General features: G+C 38.1%; 1 protein-coding gene across 1 annotated transcript in view; it reads right to left on the minus strand.

The window, feature by feature from the left end:
* DIAPH2 (diaphanous related formin 2) overlaps positions 1-20,745 on the minus strand; it is an 887,427-nt gene that overhangs the window by 200,456 nt on the left and 666,226 nt on the right. The window contains exon 26 of the mRNA XM_060292429.1: positions 1,295-1,430. Coding sequence (XP_060148412.1) covers positions 1,295-1,430 — 136 coding nt within the window. The remainder of the gene's footprint in view (positions 1-1,294; positions 1,431-20,745) is intronic.

Genomic DNA, 20,745 nt, shown 5'->3' on the forward strand with positions numbered 1-20,745 from the left:
TGTAATAATAATTAATAATTAACTTTGGCCACAGACTGCCTAGGCTCAGATCTTGGTTCTACCTCTTACTATTTTTGTTAACTTGGGCAACTCACTTAACTTCTCTGTGTCTGTTTCCTCATCTAAAAATGAGATAGTAGCACCCTCCTACTAGGGTTTTATGAGGATTAAATATGTTCAAATGCATAAAATTCCTAGAACAGTTCTTAGTACACAGTAAGTACTATATGTTAGCTGTTGCTGTTGTTGTTATTGTTATTATTATTTGACAATGGCATTTATAAGTGCAAAGATTCTATTGCCAGACTACTTAGATTTTAATCTTGCTGCTAATACTTCCATTTGTGTGACCTTGGCAAGTTCCTTAATTTTTATGAGCTTCAGTTTCCTCATCTGTAAAATGAGATAATAATAGTACCTACCTCACAGAGATGTTATGAAGATTAACTTACTTAAAATATGGCACACAGTCAACATTATACAGTGCTTGCAATTTTTAATATCATTATACTTAGAAATAGGTGGTCCATATTAATCATATTATCTTGCATCTTGTTCAGATTTTGTTTTGTTTTTCAATTCTCTAACCCTCAGCGGCAAAGGCTATTCTTTTGCATTCTTAAGTTGCAGCTACCTGGTGCTGATCACTTTCTTTCCTTACCCTCTCTTCTTTAAAAAGAAAACCAAACCAAACCAAACCAAAAAAATCCACCTTTACTATACAGTCATTCTTGCTAACCAAGAAAACAACTTACTTTATACTATGTGGATATATCAGTATTTTGTTTGTAGGCTCACAGCTGGACAAGGTGCTTCTCCCTATTTTTTTTGCAACTTATAACAGTGCTGTCAATATCCATTATGACTTGAAATGTTCAAGCCCCCAAGAGAGGGTGTTAATTATTACTGTACTGTCAACAGACATGTGTCAACAAAATAAAATTAGAGCCATAAGGCTCATCTCCTCAGACCAGTGTTTCTCTTTTCATCTCACTCTCTTCTTCTCTTACCACTGCCTCATCCAGAACATAATATGATTTGGTAAAATAAATGAAGAAAAAAAGAGTGTTGCAACAACATATTACCTTGCATTGATTATCTGAAAGCCTGTGTTCAGTGCAGGATGAAAAGAAATACAGATAATAACATGAAAGACATTTGATACAAGTAACTAATAATATTGTGAATTTCCTACCAAAACCATTATTCACTTTGTAATTCAAAATTATCAATAATTAAGTGCAATTATTTTGCACTTCATACCTCTTTCTTAAAAAACGGAAGCACTTCATACCTTTGTTTATATCAATGAGTTGTTTCTTTTTCTTCTGGCGTTCTAACTTTTCTTGTTCAGCTTTCTCTTTTGCAAGCTTTGCCCTCCTAGTCTTCTCTTCCATTTCTTTTCTCTTGTTGTTTTCTTTCACTGCTTCCTGTACAAATAAACAAAGTTAAACAAAAATTATTCCATTACGTATATATTGGAGGAGTTGTACAACATTAAAATTCTATACACACAAGTGTGGGTGCTCAGAGATGGAAAAGTATTACAGCAGCTTTGAGGTACGTTCATATACATTTTTTTTTTTTTTTTTTTGCGGTACGTGGGCCTCTCACTATTGTGGCCTCTCCCATTGTGGAGCACAGGCTCCAGACGCGCAGGCCCAGCAGCCACGGCTCATGGGCCCAGCCGCTCCGCGGCACGCGGGATCCTCCTGGACCGGGACACGAACCCACGTTCCCTGCATCAGCAGGCGGACTCCCAACCACTGCGCCACCAGGGAAGCCCCCATATACTTTTGAGAGAAAGAAATAATCGTAAGATAATTCTTCTTGAAAAAAAATTATATGTAACTCAGGCTTTAACTGCTATTACCTGGGGTGCTAGAAAATTCGAAACATGAATGTTCACAGATTTTTTAACAATAAATATATTGTCTCTGTGGTTGAAATATGAAATAGTTTTGATACATAAGAAAAAGTTTAGGGCTTCCCTGGTGGCGCAGTGGTTGAGAGTCCGCCTGCCGATGCAGGGGACACGGGTTCGTGCCCCAGTCCGGGAAGATCCCGCATGCCGCAGAGCGGCTGGGCCCGTGAGCCATGGTCGCTGAGCCTGCGTGACCGGAGCCTGTGCTCCGCAACGGGAGAGGCCACAACAGTGAGAGGCCCGCGTACCGCAAAAAAAAAAAAAAAAAAAAAGAAAAAGTTTAATAGGAAAATATGGCTTAGCAGGTATTGTACCACTCTATTTTACGTTTTCCCCTTATCTGAAAAATGTTTTTTTTAACTACGTGATAAGATTTTTGTAAGAAAAATGAGATACATTTATAAAATACTTAGAACACCTTGTCTATGACAATGATAGTGGTGGGTGGGTGTGGTGGAGGTGGTCACCATTCCATCTATATTATTACAGGAAAGAAACACCTGCACGTTTAATAGCTTTTTACATGCCAAGATCTTTAAGAGTGCTGAAGCATATTTCAAGCTATTGCCTATTTTATTTTGGATAGATTATCTGTGGAACTCAAGGTAATCAGTACATTCCAGTAGACCGTATGGGAGAACGCTGGAGTAAATTGTTCTGCTGGACTAATAGTATTTTAGAGAATAGTCATTTTAGAGAAATCACTAATGCAGAGACACACCGACTGCAAGTTCCTTCCATTAAGTTGTTCTGGGTTTTTTTCCTCTTATGATTCATCAGACATACTTCACAGCATGTACCAACTATCTCACAAAAGCTATTTTGTTCCAGAAATCCTAAAGAAAAGGATTCAATAACAAGAATACATCTACAAGCCTTGGCCTGGAGGTATCTATATTGAAATATTTTTTCTTCGTATTAAAAGGTAATAGTAGTTTTTAAAAGCCTTGAAAACACTTTCAAAAAAATTCTCTTGACTTGCAAGAATTATTGGTACCTCCCCCTTCTCCTGCCCCTGTAACACTAGTACATCTAACATTAGGCTAAGAGCACAAAATAATCTGGCTCCTGCAGACAAACTCAAAGACTACCACTTAAAATAAATTTGAATAATAGAGTCATAATTTTAGAACAGGGTTTCTCAGCTTCAGCACTACTGTCATTTGGGGCAAGACAATTCTTTGTTGTGGGAGCACCCTGTGTCTTGTAAGATATTTAGCAACACTCCTGACCTCTACTGACTAGATGCCAGTAGCACCCCTCCCCGGTTCTGACAACCAAAATTGTCTCCAGAGATTGCCAAATGTTACCCAGGTTGAGAACCGCTAACATAGGGGGTTTCATAGAGATTAATTTATTCACCCCAAATTGCAAATCGTCTGCTCTGCTGAATCCAGCTTCTTTTTGCAGATGTGGAAACTGGGTTCTGAATGAGTTTAAATACTTGCCTAAGGTCACACATTTATGTAATTGCAAAGTTGGGAAAATAACTCATGTCTCTCTTCTCAGGGTTTAGTGTTTGTTTTATTCTTCATGGAAGAAAGACAATGTGGATGACACCAAAAGCACAAACAACCAAAGGGAAAAAATAGATAAATAAGACTTCATAAAAACCAAAAACTTTTATCCATCAAAGGACACTGCCAAGGGAATTCCCTGGGGGTCCAGTGGTTAGGACGCGGCACTCTCACTGCCAGAGCCCAGGTTCGATCCCTGGTTGGGGAACTAAGGTCCAGCAAGCTGTGTGGGGTGGCCAAAAGGGAGGAAAAAATAAAAACAAAAAAGAACACTGTCAAGAGAGTGAAGAGATAACCCACAGAATGGGAGAAAATATCAGCAAATCATATATCTGATAAGAATATATAAAAACTCTTACTACTCAACAATAAAATGATAAATAACCCAACTAAAAATGGGCAAACAATTTAAATAGATATTTCTGCAAAGAAGATAAAGAGCCAATAAGTATTTGAAAAGATGTTCAACATCCTTAATCACTAGGGAACTGCAAATCAAAACCACAGTTCACTTCATGAACACTAGGATGGCCATAATAAAAAACAACAAAACAGATCATAATAAATGAAGAATTGGAGAAATTGGAATGCTTTGTATTGCTGGTGTGAATGTAGAATAATGAGTCATCCTGGAAAGCTGTCTGAGTTCCTCAAAATGCTAAACATAGAGTTATAATATGACACAACAATTCCACTCCTAGGTATATATCCAAGACAAAAGAAAGCACGTGTTCACACAAAAACTTGTACAAGAATGTTCATTAGCAGCATCATTTCTAATAGCCAATAAGTGGAAACAACCCAAATGTCCACCAACTGATAAATGGATAAACAAAATGTGGTACATATATATCCATATGATGGAATATTATTCAAGCATAAAAAGAATAAAGTACTGATACATGCCACAACATGGATGAACCTTAAAATATTACGCTCAGTGAAAGAAGACACAAAAGGCCACATATGGTTATGATTCCATTTATATATAATGTCCAGAATAGGTAAATCCATGGAGACAAAGTAGATTAGTGGTTGCCAGGGGAAGGAGGAGGGGGGAATGCAGAGTGACTGCTAATGAGAATGGGGTTTCTTTCTGGGCATGATGAAAATGTTCTGGAATTATGTAGTGGTGATGGTTGCAGAACCTTGTGAACATACTAAAAACCACTGAATTGTATACTGCACAACAGTGAATTTTATGATATGTAAATTATATCTCAATAAAAAATAATACAATTTAAAAAAGTAGATGTTTGAAAAAGGCAGGATTGAAATAAAATTGTAACTTAGAATAAAAAGACAATGTGCAAAGGCAATACATTCAGGCTCTGATATTAACAAGTTGCATGATCTTTGGTAACATGAGAGAAGGTGAGTAGCAGAGGAGAGAAGGGAGGTTAATGCTTGTGTACATTTTATTATCAGTCAAATCTCTGATCTGGTAAACAATCAACCAACATCTGGGTGTGAGGCAGGAGGTAGATGGGCCACCCCCTGCAACCCAGGGAAAGCAATTGGAGATTCGTTCTCTGTGGACCGATACTCCAAGATGAGAATAGCAGGACAATTGAGAGAGGAGGCTGGACCCTGCCCAGCTAGAAGATAGGAGACCACATTTTTCTCATTCTCAATGTCAAGGAAACCTTCCCAACTAGAAAGCTCCTTGGAGGTCAAAAAGGGAGGGGGCGCCACCCCACAGTAAGTGGTGCCAACTACCCACAGGCCTCTTCGGTAGAATCCATCTTGGCTGAGAGACGCGTGCGCACACAGGGGAGGATCCTGAGCCAAACAGGGACTCTGAACCAGGCAAATCAAAAGAACCGGCCATAGGAAACCCGACCTCAATCTCTGGCCGGGAACCGAAAGCCTGCTTCGAGCCGAGCCGCTGCAGGCTGAGGCCACCTGAGATCAGGTGGACTCTTCCATTATCAGTCTAATGGGCTATTTAACTGCTGAGTGCTGTCATTTATTATGAAGATGGAAAAAACTGGTAACTTGCGTTTGTATTTCTTCCTTGTTCTGATAATAACAGCTAGTGTTTAATGGAAATTTATTATGTGCCAGGTGTTTTAAGTAAATAACTTCAAATATTTATAGAAAACCTAGTATTTGTTCTCATTTTACAGATGCTGATACTTAGGTTGAGGTAGGTTAAGTGAGATGCCCAAGGCTACACAGCTATTTAAGTACCAGAAGCACATATGTTCACTCACATTACCATGATGCCTTCCAAGTAGAGTTGTCAGATAAAAAACAGGACACTCAGTTAAACTTGAATTTAGATAAACCGTGAATCATTTTTTTTAGTGGAAGTATATCCTATTCAATACTTGGCATATACTTATACTAATAAATTTCATGCGATATGTGGGACACATTGATACTAAAAATTATTCATTATCCATACAATACTTGGGATATATTTATGTTAAAAAATCATGTAATATTTGGGACACATTGCTAACAAAAGATTTTTTCATGGTTTATCTAAATTCATATTTAACTGGGCATTCAGTATTTTTATGTGATAAATTTGGGAATCCTATTCCCAAGACTGTTGATTTTTTATAAGCATCCTTTTATAGACTAAGATTATGTAATGAAGACAGTAGAATAATTATAAAAACACAAGAAAGCCCAAATCTAAACTATATTTTGAGAACAGAAATGTTGATATAGATCACTGATAGGCATTATGTGATTCATGGACCTGAATCATACTATTTCTGTAGCATTCTTCACATTTCATTCCTTTTTCTTTCTTAAAAATAGAGTAAAACTAAAAAAATAGTTTATATAAAAATCTGAACTAATGCAATTCGGGGTAGAAGAAAATCAGTCAACAATATCACTAAATCACTAGGAGAGAAATTTGGCATATGTGAATAGGTTAAATTTCTATATGAAAGGTAGACTTGCAACTGGCACTACTAAAACACCATGAATGTAAATCTATAAACAATGAAACAGACCAAGTAAAAGGTTCATCAGTTCACATCTTAAATGTTTTAGGGATAAATTTAACTACAAAACAGTCACACAATTTGAAATGGCATGTGCAATCCCAAAGAGACCGAAACAGAAGAAGAAAATAATTTCTGTGGTTTGGCATTAATAGAAATGAATGAACGCATCTACAAAGGCATATATTTTTCAAGCAACACAGACTGTGGAGTAAGATTCAGTTCTGATATCACCAATTCTGTCTTCATGAAGAGGCCTCATTAAGGCCTAAAAAGAACATCCTATTCCTCTTGGTGGTTTCACTCTTTGACTCTGGCTTTAGGAAATTAGGGGTGGGAAACACGTGCCTGTTTACTTCTCTCTCCTTAAGAAACAAATTTAAAAAGAGAAAGGGAAATCTTAACTATGGTTTCATATCAACAACCTTTAGTTTTACTAGAGAGCAAGATAGGAAATTTCAAGACTTTGTTTAACTCTCCCAAAAATGTGAAAGCTGATGCGGAGAGAACCCTTTTGAGGGATGGGATGCATTCTTTTCACCCTAATTCCTATAAAACAAAACCCAAATGATTAAAAGAATAAAAGCAACAGGAGCAAATTTGAGCTCAGAATTTTTTTTAAAAAACCTTTAAATAATTGACTGTGGTTAACAACACTGTATATGTGTTAAGCCTCACTAAACATTTTAAAATGCTAACTCCTCTACTTCAACATGATTCTCAAGTAAGCGTCAATCATTATTTCTTAGGGCTGGGAATGCCAGCTGATTAGATTCTGTCAATGTACAGAACTGTGTTCTGCTAAAAGGATGCTGCTAATTGAGAAAGTTTTTTGGTAGTAACCTCATACAAGATAAGAAATGTTTACAGAAAAAAAGTCTTAGTTTTACTGGCATATCTATTTTTCAAGAGTCAGGAAAAAGCACAGAAGGAGCAAAATGTAACAAAAATTGTCTCTAGGATTTACTGCAAAATGTATTCACTAACCTCATTTTAAGTCTCTCACTGATTGTAAGACTCTATTGCCTTACTGAAAAGTATGAATAAATTACAAATCTTATTTCCCTTGTTGTGCATAATTAACAAATGAGACCTATGGACTAAAAATGTCATATGCAAAAAAAAAAAAAAAAAGCTTATGTAAATGCTAAGACCTCTCATATATTCCAATTAAGCTTTACGAAATGGATGAAACTTTTTTCGAAAATTCCAAGATGCTCAGATGCCAGCTTCTTTCATGTCAGGTCTACACAAACCCAGCATCTTCTAACCTTGTGATATTTAAAAACAAAAACCACCTCCCACCAAAACCCTTTCCTTACTCCCATTGCCTTCAATGGCTTTTTATCCTAGTGCTGACTTCAGAAGCACTTTGTGAACACTGTGATCTCACTGGAAGCCAAAGTATATTTGAGGGATGGAGAAGTGGAGCAGTTAGGAAGAAAAATGGATCTTGGAGTCACCTTAACCTGGTTTCATATCTAAACTCCCATCACTTATCCTAAAAGCTGTGTGACCTTGAACAAGTTAGTTACTCCATTTCTCTGAGCTTTAGTTTCCACATCTGTAGAATGGAGACACTACTACTGAAATCGCTGGGTTGTTAAATAGATTAAGGGAAATAATGTTTATATAAAACACTGAAGACGATGCCTGGTACAGAGAAATGCTCAATACATGATGGCAGTGATTATTATGTGTAAAAGAAACATCTGAAAGTTTAAACAGTAAGCACATGTTACCTCATGTGTTTTCAATAGTTTATTCTGCACAACCCCCTCCCTCTTTTTTGGAAGACATGAGGATGTGACCCAGGACTAGAAATGTAGCACCTTGACACCATCTACCCTCATAAGCATAATGAACATAATTTATAACTGTACCATATTATTGGCACCTAAGGTAATTTTTAAAATCCATATATATCACCGTCACTTGGCACTCATGAAAAGAAAAACTTAGAAATGTATTCTTTTCTCTTTTGAGTTTTGGATCATCCTGGGTACCTGTGTGAATACACTTGTCAAGATTGTGATTCATTTCAGTATCGGAAGCTGTGCTAGAAAAGAGTTACATAACCTTAAAAGAATGTATTGGAAATGTCCTGGTGAACAAATTGGCAACATTGGTGCCAGAGGCACACTGTGATCATGCCCCTGAGTGTTTCTTCATACATCAGGGATATTAGAAGGATTCGCAGATGGTACTGAGTCAAATCATTTGGCAACAATATAAAGAAACCTGGTACGTATTATATTGAAAATCTTTTTATACACTAAATGTGAGTCACCAAGAGATAATTCTTTAATGAAAACTCAGTGAAATAGGTGAAATTCTCTCCACACCTTTTATCTTGAACTGTCCTAGGACCTGATCCTCTTTTAGCTTTAATTCAAACAGTGCTTTTGGAGCTTTTTTTTTCTTTTACCTTCTTTCTGTTTTATGCTAACCTCTTTAGAATTTGAAATTGTTTCTTTTAATCACCTCTTTTAAAGTAACATAGAACACTTAAAATTTAAATCAAAGAAGAGCTGACTTGGATACTGTACATTTCTATCTTTCTTAGATAGGTATGATGATTCTACGGCTCCATTTTTTAATGCATCTTGTTGATAAGATTTCTAAAGTTTCCTGACCCAGAAATTTTATTCCCAGAGTAAAAATAATGGGAAAGAGGCCTATTTATTTTGTTCCTCTCAAATCAGGACCCATAATCCAAACACTCTGAGTAGAGCAGCATACCCTTGTGAACACAGGATGGCCTTTAGGAGCTGAGAGATCCGGTTTAAATCCTAGCTGCCTAGCGACCATCATGCTTTATCACTTTGGGTCACTTACTTAACTGTGTTAAGCCTGCTCTGCTGATCTACGAAATAACTGTACTTCACAGTGTTGGTTTGTGATTTAATGTGATATTGCATCGAAAGCAATTAAGCACAGTGCCTGGCACATAGAAGAAGTATGCAGTAAATGGGCTGGTTATTATTATTATATAATTCCACAGTTGGGCAGTACCAATTCAGGATCTGTACTCCATTTCCTCTAGCCCAGGAGCAGGCTCACATATGCTCATGTGCACTGGGGAGAAGGAAGACTCCTTTTTGATATGGAAATCGTGCAATATCAGTTAATACTATGAAGAAATGAAACACACAATCTCTCTCACACCCCAAACCTTTGAACAGATGACAGAAGTTGCCTTCTTGAGCCATGAGAAAAAAGATATAGATAAAATGAACGATAATTTTTTGGGGAAAATTCTGGGGTTTATATACTGTATTTGACAAATCTAAGAAACAAAAACATCATAGAACATTTTGCTATGTAGACTAATAATGAAATACACGGATCGTCTTACTTAAGGTTCAACACACCTTATGAGATTGTGGCAAAAACAGAGGGATGAGGTTTCCTGGGGAAGGCAGTGGATTTTTTTTTTTTTTTTTTTTTGCTGTTATTGTTTGTTGTTTAACATCTGGAGTTAGTTCTGTCATCACCCTGAGAAAATGAAGCACATACTCTAATGCCATTTGATGTGGAAATAAGAAGTTTGCTTTTCTTTCTTTTGTGAGTATTTATCTCAGAATGTCATTCACTTGGTCTGCTTAAAGGAGAATTAGTCTACACTCAGTCTTCTACCCCAGGCCTCACGAAACTTTCTTAAACTTTCCCCATCTGACCCATAGGAGGCTGCTGGTCCTACTGGAAAACCATCTACTGGAGGATTTCAAAGAGAAGAGAAGATGAACATTATAACCTTTTTGCTGGTTGGGGTTCTCATTTAATTCCAGGCATAACAGGAGGCAAAAAAGGTAGCGATGGAAAGGTGGTCCAGACCAGTGAACTAGGGTTAGAGCAGCAATGTCCTTTCCTTGTCCCAGAGATGTGCTGAGCATGATGACGAAATGGAAAGGCAATCCTATGTATGATGCCTTTTCATCATTTTCCAAAAAAATTTTCTTTAACAAAATTCTCCTTCCTTCCCATTTACTCTGCTTCATATAGGTAGATACCTACCACATTCTTTGCTTGAATTGTTCTGGCTGCTAGACATTTCTGCAATTTGCTGCACTTGCCTGTAACCAAGGGTAAGGGTTACTGGGAAACACAGATCCCAATACATGTTACCACTACTGATGTGTAACTTGGGCCGAGGTCCCTATTTGTTAGTACAAGTGAGTGAAAATCCTAAAGAATACCAAAGGTCATAGTAAATCTGGACTCATCTACTCTTCCAGGTCTTTGTCAGTCCCATTTGAGAATGATCATGGCAGGTTACAAATGGGAAGAGACAATGTGAGCCGAGATGAATTTTTCAGTATTTGAACAAAGAACTGAACTACCAGATGATTAGAGAAAAACCTACATAAGATGGTAGCAGTGATTTGGGCACAAATTTGGGCTTTCCATTAAAAAAAAGGAAAGAATCCTACCCTTTAATTAACATCAAACAACTTTAGATGTTCCTTTTCTCTAGTTTCACTGTGTTTAGAGGGCATGTTGGATTGAAGGAGTCATGACAAATGCTCAGGGCAAAGAATTTTCAGCTGCAGCAACCACACTGAGAGTCAGTACGTTTGAAGACTCTATCAGCACCGTAATACTGCTAAACTTTTTTCTTTCCCAGATATTTCCACTTATTATGGTGCAAGCGACCTATAAAATTCCTCTTATGGAAGATCTCATGAATACTTCATCAACCAGTCAACTGTGATTGTAACTGAGAAGTCTAACTTTCTCACTGGGGTAATTGAAACCTTGATTAGCTTGCTCGAGTGCTTAGGTGTCTCAGTAATAGACACCGAACATATGTACTGATACTGTAGTTAGATGGAGATTTAAGTTGTGCTCACTAACCTAAGTAACTATGGTATGAATCACAGAGATATAGGCTACATAACCAAATCAAACAAAATAGATATTTTCTGCCCTCTTAGATTCCAAAGATGCTATGTTCCTTCCTTCCTCGACTACACTGCCCTCTCCCACCCTTAATTTTTACCTTCCCCTAAAGCTCTGTCCTCAGCTCATTCCCCCTCCTTCCTTCCTCCTCCTTTCTCTCAGTCTGTTTGTCAGAGAATCCATCTATTCCTACTCAGAGTTGAAGAAAAAAAGCCCTTCCAACAGCCTACAAGGCCTGACATGATCTGGTCCCCCCACTACTTGTTCTGGGTCATTCTGTTCTATCCCCGCTGGTCAACTTCCCTCAGAGACTTTCCACTTGTGTTATCTCTGCTCTCAGACAGGGCTACCGAGTCTCTGCTTCAATGTCTCCTAATCAGTGAGGACTTCCCTGACCACCTTACATAAAATAATCCCTAATGAACTTCCTAGCTCCATTCTTCCCTACTGTAGTCTTCCTAACATAAAAGGTCAAAACCTAGTTAAACTTCAGATACGCTTCTCGTTTTCTAAGAACTGGAAGCTGGAGTTTGTCGATTTACATAATAATAGTTTTCAGCCTGGGAATTCTCAAAACATGAAATTACCAAGAACCTCTCTATACATAATTCCCTACACATCTCATATTTCTTTATTGTGGAAAATCTGAGTGGCCTTGAAATAAGCATCATCCCCCTTCGAATGGTGGGTTTCTTTCCTAATCATCCAAAGGTTGTGGTTCACTGACCTCTACATTTATTTTCTTAAAAATGCCAATGCTTAGTGTTTCTGAGGGCTGAAATCCATGACATTTGTCACAGGGACATAGCGCCACACTCTGCAGTGAAAGTTCACTTGTGTAGAGATGAGTGTTTACATAGAACCTCCAACGTTAAAAGAAAAAGATGTTTTCTAACTTTGAAAAGGAGATCTTTGCTTTGAATGAGATATTTGCGTGATCCACACACGTTCATAACACACAGCTTTGCCAGTGATCTTTTGGCTTAAGACCAAACCGTCTCAGGTTCGGGAGGAAAGTGTAGATGAAAAGTTCCTTGAGTTTATTTGTATAGATGACTCCCTCTTGGCAGAGGGGAGACTCATAGAAGAAACTGATCTGCTGCAGAAGAGGAAGCCAGTTAAGTGAATTCCAGTACATGTTCACTAAAGCAGCCCTCTCCTGTATTCAGCACAACCAGCTTACTGTTCAGCCTCCTTAGGAAACAAGTAAAAAATTAATGCATCTTTCATACGCTGTACATATCAGGAGGTTTGACAGACAAACAGATCTTTGCACACTAGTGTGGTCGTGAAGAAAATCTCAAAGGTAAATTATTCAAAATGAGAAGAAGGAAGAAAAGAAGACTGTTATGTGCAAATCTCCTTGTATATTAAACTTGCAGTTGGTTACAAAGCGGTCATGCACCGATAATGAAGGCTGGATGTAATCCCCAAGGCCTTCTTTTAAAATTTGCCTTACAACTGCAAAAACATGGGATCTGAAGTTGGAGGAAAAATTGCCTCTCCCGTCACAGTCCATTAGAATGCTGAACTCTGATTAGCTAGAAGTTAATCGACAATCTGGAGCATGGAAGAGGTTTTCAAATGCTGCAAGTTTCTGCAGACATATTTTTCTTAGTAGGTATTGGAGTATCCCTCTTTCCATCTGGGAAAGAAAAACAATTGAGTTTGACATGCCTCTATGGACCTCAACTTGATTAAAATCTACAAAGCGCTTTGGGCGCCTATAGGAAGTTAATCTATAACTTAAAAAAAAATTATTTTGAACCAAAGGAACAAAATAAAATTCTGAAGTGACTGATAAGATATTTTAATGGGAAAGCATCTTGGGGAGGGGTGGGTGGGGGGAAAGGGCAAAACAAGTGGTATGTTACAGCTCTGAGAGCTGAGTTTACAGCCTTATTACTGTCAGCATCTTAGAAGATGCAAGAGGCAGCACAATCAATTAGGTTTTTGATGAGACCAATTTGGGTGGGTTGAAAAGCACCTTGGAGACTTGGAAAAGAATATCAGATTACCTTGACAAGTAGAACTATACACTCAGAACAGGAAAGACCCTCAAGAAATGCTCCAGTCCTCTGCCTGTGAATAGGGTTCCATGACCTCCTGCAGGAATCTATGCTGATACTTAATCACTTCTAAGAGGAAATACTTCCTGATGTCTAATTAAAAGCTGTCAGTTTCTTAAGCCCATATCTTGTCTATTGGCTGCTGAGAAATAGAAACCTGGTCAATATCTTCCTTGAAAAATTCCTCTCTGAGGTATAACGTGTCCCCAGGAAGCACTGTGGTGTCTGAGTCCCACAAAAGTAAAGCTGATCCTCAAATGCAATGTGGGGGAATTTCTGACTTTGTAGGGTAAATGCTGGGAGGAGGGATGGGGTAAGAGAGGACCTTAGGAAAATTAGTTTGGACTCCAAATTAAGCCGCTCAACATCATTTTCTAAAATAACAAGTCTCAGGCTTCCCTGGTGGCGCAGTGGTTGAGAATCTGCCTGCCAATGCAGGGGACACGGGTTCGAGCCCTGGTCTGGGAAGATCTCACATGCCGCGGAGCAACTAGGCCCGTGAGCCACAACTACTGAGCCTGCGCGTCTGGAGCCTGTGCTCCGCAACAAGAGAGGCTGCAACAGTGAGAGGCCCACGCACCGCAATGAAGAGTGTCCCCCGCTCGCCGTAACTAGAGAAAGCCCTTGCACAGAAACGAAGACCCAACACAGCCAAAATAAATAAATAAATTAATTAATTAAATTAAATTAAAAATTAAAAAAAAATAACAAGTCTCTCATACAGAGTCCTCTCTATAAATTTAATAATGTTTAGGTTTTCCCTTGGGTCTTCTCTCCTTGTTGCACATTATTTTTTAAATTATAGGTTTCTCCATCCTCATACGTATGTCTCTCCCACCCCCAAAAATGAACCAAGCTGGGAAAAAAATACCCTAAAAGATGGGCTAACCAATATCTAGAGTAAGGCTATTCCCAGTTTTCCACGCTCTAATTCTCGCAACACATCATAGCATTTGTTTTATAACAGTTTAAGGTGCAACTGTAAACTTGTAAGATTGGTTCCAATATTTCTGTTGAAACCAGGAATCCCATCCTTCAAATGGCCACCTTGGGAAGCCATAAACTTATTTTGGTGAGGACCATTACTCTGTGATTGACACTTCTCTTTCAGAATTGAGCTCTGAATCAAATAAAATCAGTCTCATTATTTTAGATCTGCAATATTTTTGACCAGAAACTTTGTTACCCAGTTCGATCATACACCTTATTCATAAAACGTGGCTCGATATCACTTTTGGCTGATTTCAAAATCAAATCTACCCTCAAATTGCAAAGATTTAGTACCCCTGAAAAGATCTAAAGCACAGGCCACATAACCCTTAGGACAAATCTAAAACAGGCATTTACAGAATATTTTGGGAAATGTCATTATCTTTTTTTTTTTAAATAAATTTATTTATTTATTTGTTTTTATTTTTGGCTGTGTTGGGTCCTCGTTGCTGTGCGGGGGCTTTCTCTAGTTGCGGCGAGCGGGGGCTACTCTTCATTGCGGTGCGCGGGTTTCTCATTGTCGTGGCTTCTCTTGTTGCGGAGTGTGGGCTCTAGGCACGTGGGCTTCAGTAGTTGTGGCACGTGGGCTCAGCAGTTGTGGCTCGCAGGCTCTAGAGTGCAGGTTCAGTAGTTGTGGCACACAGGCTTAGTTGCTCCGTGGCATCTGGGATCTTCCCAGGCCAGGGATGGAACCCATGTCCCCTGCATTGGCAGGCGGATTCTTAAGCACTGCACCACCAGGGAAGCCCTGTCATTATCTTTCAATTAAGATAACAATGGGGGTAAAATTCCTTTGACTCTACACGTTTCTGGTTTGTCTTTAAAAAATAGTCACACCTCATATACTGCTGATTAACGATTAGTACTCTAAGGATCAAAAACCTTTTTCTAGTGAATTTATGCATGTTCTTGTGTCTATGCTGTCTGCTTGATGCCCTTAATTATTTTCTATTTGACTAATTCCTAACTGAATTTATTTCTGAGGGAAGATACACATCAAAAAAATGTTCATATATATATTAAATTTGCATATACATATTAAAATTTATATATATATATAAATTTTAATGAAGTGTTAGAAATTCCTCTGGACTTACTGCCATTGATAATTTTTCTGTCCTTTTGGTGATGGGAAAGACAGGGAAAGGAAGAAAAGGCCCAAGAAGCAAAAAAGCTAAGGCAAATGGAGCCTTATTTGCACCCAGTGACTTGTACCTTCTCTGAGAAGCAGGAAACTTTCATTGAGTAACTACCATGTAGGGGGATCAGCGAAAGTATCACAGACAAGGCTCTTGTGCTTCTGGCACTTAGGGGTCATCCAAAGAAGCACTAGAGTATTAGTCCTCTTTCAGTCAATCTCCTAGACTGTCAGTTGAAATAGTATTCTAGAGTCTAGAGTCTAGGTCCTATTTTTTTTTTTCAATCATCATTGAGAATAAATGTCACATGGGAGGGAATCAAATTCTTTGCGAATAAAGATTCTGTCTTGGACTAACAAGGCATCGATTCTTTCACAGAAGTAAACAAAAATGGTTTTGCTCAATTTACTTTTCACAAAGCCATCTTGATTGCCAGTCAGAACTCTGTGCTCTTCTAAGAAGAAAGTGATTGTTTGATGAGTTGTTGCCCCACTTTCCAGGATATTGACAGAAAGATGTCCTTCCAGTAATTATGGGGTAGCACCTTTCCCTTTATTGATGTCTGAACAATCAGGATAATTTTCATACATAGAGAAACATATAGAACACTAAACAATGACTGGAAGCCAAGCAACACAGATAAAAAAAGGAAAGCTGATGAGGCACAGAAAAGCATGGCAAGACGGCCCCTAGAGGTCACAGCGGTCCTGCAGTGAACCTGACACTTCCATGCTGTATTGTTGGTAAGGGAAATGTCATTTTCATTAAGTAGAAGAGAGAGAGAATACCTCTAAACCTCTCTTCCCTCAGATTAAATTGGAGACCCCAAGGACTGCTGCCCTAACCATCACATCAAGATGCGCTCATCCTTTTTCATATACGTTAAATATGTAACATGGATTCAGATAACCAAAGATTTCCTTTATGTACATTTGCTTCAGTCTTGGCTTAGTTTAACAGCATCTGAAAGGGCAGGCGCTGTGTTGGTTTAGTTTGCTTCACGTATGATATATTCAGATAAGCACTCAAGTATAAACCGAACAGAGCATCTAATACAAAGGCGGCATGTAATAAGTATTTCTTAATTAATGAAGACAGTGATGATTAATTTAGTGTAAATACTAGCTTAGCACGTGTGATAACAACATTCTGACTTAGGTTTATCTCTTTTGACAGTTTGGCCTTTTTTAAAGAGCTGTGCTTAATTTATGGGAGGAACAACTCTAAGGGCAGAGGCAGATTCACCATGACGCTAAATGAAGAAAGAGCATCAGTACCCCTCACTTGCATGGGGTGGGGGAGGGGCGCTGGCAACGTGTTCACCTGCCCATGTGTTTTTGTGAAGCTTGCAAAAGAAAAATATTTTCGTATTCTTTTTCCTAAATGGATCATCCCAATTTATATAAACTCAGGCCTCACAAATCTGGATCTTCCTTTGTTTAAAGGATATATAAAAACCTGAGGAGAACTCTAATGAAGAATAAGGGAAATGCTGAAAGTTTGGGAAATGCCAAACCACGAATCAAAAAAAGATGGATAACTAAGCTCAGGGAAGACAGGATTAAGGGATATAACTCTATCCATGGAAGTGGATATTTATTTAAAGGACAAAGCTTATCTGATATCTTCCAGATTTCCAGAAGCAGAATAACAGTGCCTGCGTTTGAACTCTAAGAAGAGAAACTCTGTTTGAGAATTAAAAATAATTTTATAGTAAGAATGGCAAAGCAGTGGAACCAAGTCAAATTATGAACCTGCTTTCTCTAAAAACCTATTTGAAGAATAGCTATGTAGCTGCTAAAAGGCTCTGGAAAACATGCCAGGAGCCTGAGTTACGAGATAAACCTACGGGGAATTCCTCACTTTCTATTCTAGGATATTTTGGCTCTAGAAGTATGTATGTCTGAGTCAGTAGTTCATAAAAAAGGAAAAATAACATGAATATCTTGTTATTCAACCCCTTGAATCTGGGGTTGCTACAGCCAGAAAGAGTTGATCTGTGAAAATACCTGAAAATTAAATTAGAGTGTGGATCACTTCACAATTGGGTTTGGATAGGATAGAGGGCAGGACCAGGGTATCCCGCTTTAAGATCCTCTTTTCAAAACTAGAAATAATAAGGACATTGTTATATGGTGGTGATTGTTTTCTGGGAAGCAAGCCATTCAATCTGTATACGCGCAATGCAGCTACATTCCACAATGTAAAACCCATCCCACTTGTGATTATATCCTTGATCATGACCTAGATTTGGCCAAATATCACTGCTTCCTTACTGATGGAAATATCCTTGTCTTACTATGCTAATGATCTACTGCCCTCTCCTTTACCTCCTTCTTCCCTGGATACTATGCCATTATTTATAGAGGAGTTTTCTGGCTTCATCATGAATCTTCTGCTTAAGCTGCCTTATTTATTGGTATAGAGGGATTTTGCCATTAGGCCTGACATGTTGGACAAATAACTTACTAGGGGATTTAGGGAGTTTACAGACACACTGGATTTTATTTCCTGTACAAAACTTTGCAATAATAAACGTTGTGTTTTAGATTTGACTTCTTTCAGTGTGAACTTCTGTATAATGCCTTTCTGACTCACAGATACTCTACTACAATGAAATCTCAATGTTACTTTCTACATATTGTGCATGTTTATGCTTAAGTACTATAAAGGTAAAATACAACACTATGATATACTTAAGAAATTTAATATGACTAAACTTTATCCTGTAAAACTTAACGACTATTTTTCTTCTTTTAAAATGCAGCAACTCCCCTAAATAAAAGTTTTATTCCCTTCAAAGCGTTTTTGAAGATGGCAAGACTTAGAGAAGGTAGAAAGATCAGGTGTATGTTTGAAGAATAGTCCTTCTGTAATGATTTTTACCATAAAGAGAAAAACATCCTAGAGACATAAGCAGGGGAGTAGTTGGCCATGGATAAATAATGAAGATTTAAAGGGTCATAGTCTGTCATAAGGGAACAGTAAATCACAAAGTAATGCTGACAAATGAGAGGCTGGATACTAGAATGTACAAATAAAACAGTAAACGTGAGGTACTTCCTGTGCCTTTGGATAGCTCACTCAAGAGTTATATGTACATGGAAAATATAGGTCACTTTGGGATTTCACAATGATGAGTGATGGGGTGAATGTAGATAAGTTTAAGTACTTCAGCCAAATATTTGCTGAATCAATGTTGATGAAGAGTCAAAAGAATCATTAAAATAATGAAAGGTTTTGGAAAAAATGGCCAAGGAAGGCCAGGGGAAGTGGAAGGAGACAGCTAGAGGGCTTTGAAGCATTTAATACAAAAGACATTTATTATTAGATGTCTAGCACAGAAGGAGCATGATCACCAGTTACAAATATGGTTACGGATCAATAAATATCTGCTGGTGACTATGTGCCACACACTCTGTTGTGTGACAAAAATTCACAGACAGGTGAGATACATTTATTCCAGAGGAACTCACAGCATAAAGCAGGAGAAAGCAGGTCTGCACACCACCAATTATAATGAGCGCCGTGTGACATCACACTAACCACGTGACGGAAACATACAAACTAGGGAGTGATGAATTCTCCTTGGAGTTGAGGAGGAGAGATTAGGAAAGATGTAATGGAGAAAGTCACCACTGAACGGAGTCTTGAAGGAAGAAAATGATTTCACCAGGTGAAAGGACGATGGTGCACATGATGGCATTCTGAGCAGAGGAAAAGAAGAGTAGTTGGGGGCAAATTAGACTGCCAAGGGTTTCCAAATGATAGTTTAGACTTTACTGTCACCCATGGGCGGCCATTAAAGGTCTGAGAAGATGGGTCTCCCAGTGAGACCTAGGTTTTATTATTATTTTTAAAATTTTTAAAATTCAAGTATAGTTGATTTACAGTATTGTGTTAATTACTGCTATACAGCAAAGTGACTCAGTTAAACATATATATACATTCTTTTTTATATTCTTTTCCATTATGCTTTATCACAGGACATTGAATATAGTTTCCTGTGCTATACAGTAGGACCTTGTTGTTTATCCATTCTGTATATACCAGTTTGCATCTGCTAATCCCAAACTCCCACTCCATCCCTCTCCCACCCGCCTCCCCCTTGGCAACCTCCAGTCGTTTTCTATGTCCCTGATTATGTTTCTGTTTCACAGACAGGTTCATTTGTGTCATATTTTAGATTCCACATATAAGTGATATCATATGGCATTTGTCTTTCTCTTTCTGACTTACTTCACTTAGTATGATAATCTCTAATTGCATCCATGTTGCTACACATGGGAGACCTAGGTTTTAGAAAGGAATATCTTGCAGTGGTATAAAGATGGTTTGGAGGGTACTAAGTCTGAAGTCAGGATGACTGAAAAGATAACTGCAGGGGAGAGACAACAAATACCAAAACTAGGGCAGTTGAAGTGACTGTGATTCAGACAGAATCAACATGAACTTGGGGTTGAATAGATGTTAATGGTGGCGGAGAAGAAGATATCAAGTCGTATAACTAACCAAAACAGAGAATATGTTTATTTAATTAACAGAAGCAGAGAATATGTTTATTTAATTAACCAAAACAGAGAATATGTTCATTAATTAGTTATATAATTAACCAAAACAGGAAATTGGTAATAGATGTAATGAGCTCCATTCTGAATATGCTGAGTTGGAGACAGTTGTGGGAAATCTAGTTGGAGACATCCAACAGACAATAAACTTGAGGCTAGAGCTGAAGAATAAGATCACAACTCAAGAAAGAGTAGAAACCGTGAGAATAGATATGAACTGCTCAGGAAAAATTATGTAGGACAAAGGGTAGACCCTTGGTAATGCTCACATTTAAGACTGAAGGACAGGGATCCAAAGGAATAGACTGTAGAGATATTCCTACTGAAAGTCAAAACTAAGAAATCCTGCCCGTTATGACAAAGGATTGTTCTACCAATCGGGATACGTGTGTATCATAGCATAAGGCAGAGTAGGGGGAAAATCAGGAGTATAAAGCATATATTGTATATCTAATATACTATAGGCACTAAAATGACATAGAAGTACAGTATCTTTTGCCTCCAGGGATACAGAAGTAAGTTCAGGACTATTGGCTAAGCAAGACTTGGGTCTCACTAAGGCTTGGGTCACTCCCAGCAGTATCCTGCTGAGCATGCAAGATGAGGGCAGCAGTTCTGTCTCAGGGGCAATATATAAAGACATGAATGTCACCTGGAAAGGAAAGGGGAA

The sequence above is a fragment of the Globicephala melas genome, chromosome X, assembly GCF_963455315.2.
Source record: "Globicephala melas chromosome X, mGloMel1.2, whole genome shotgun sequence".
NCBI lineage: Eukaryota > Metazoa > Chordata > Mammalia > Artiodactyla > Delphinidae > Globicephala > Globicephala melas.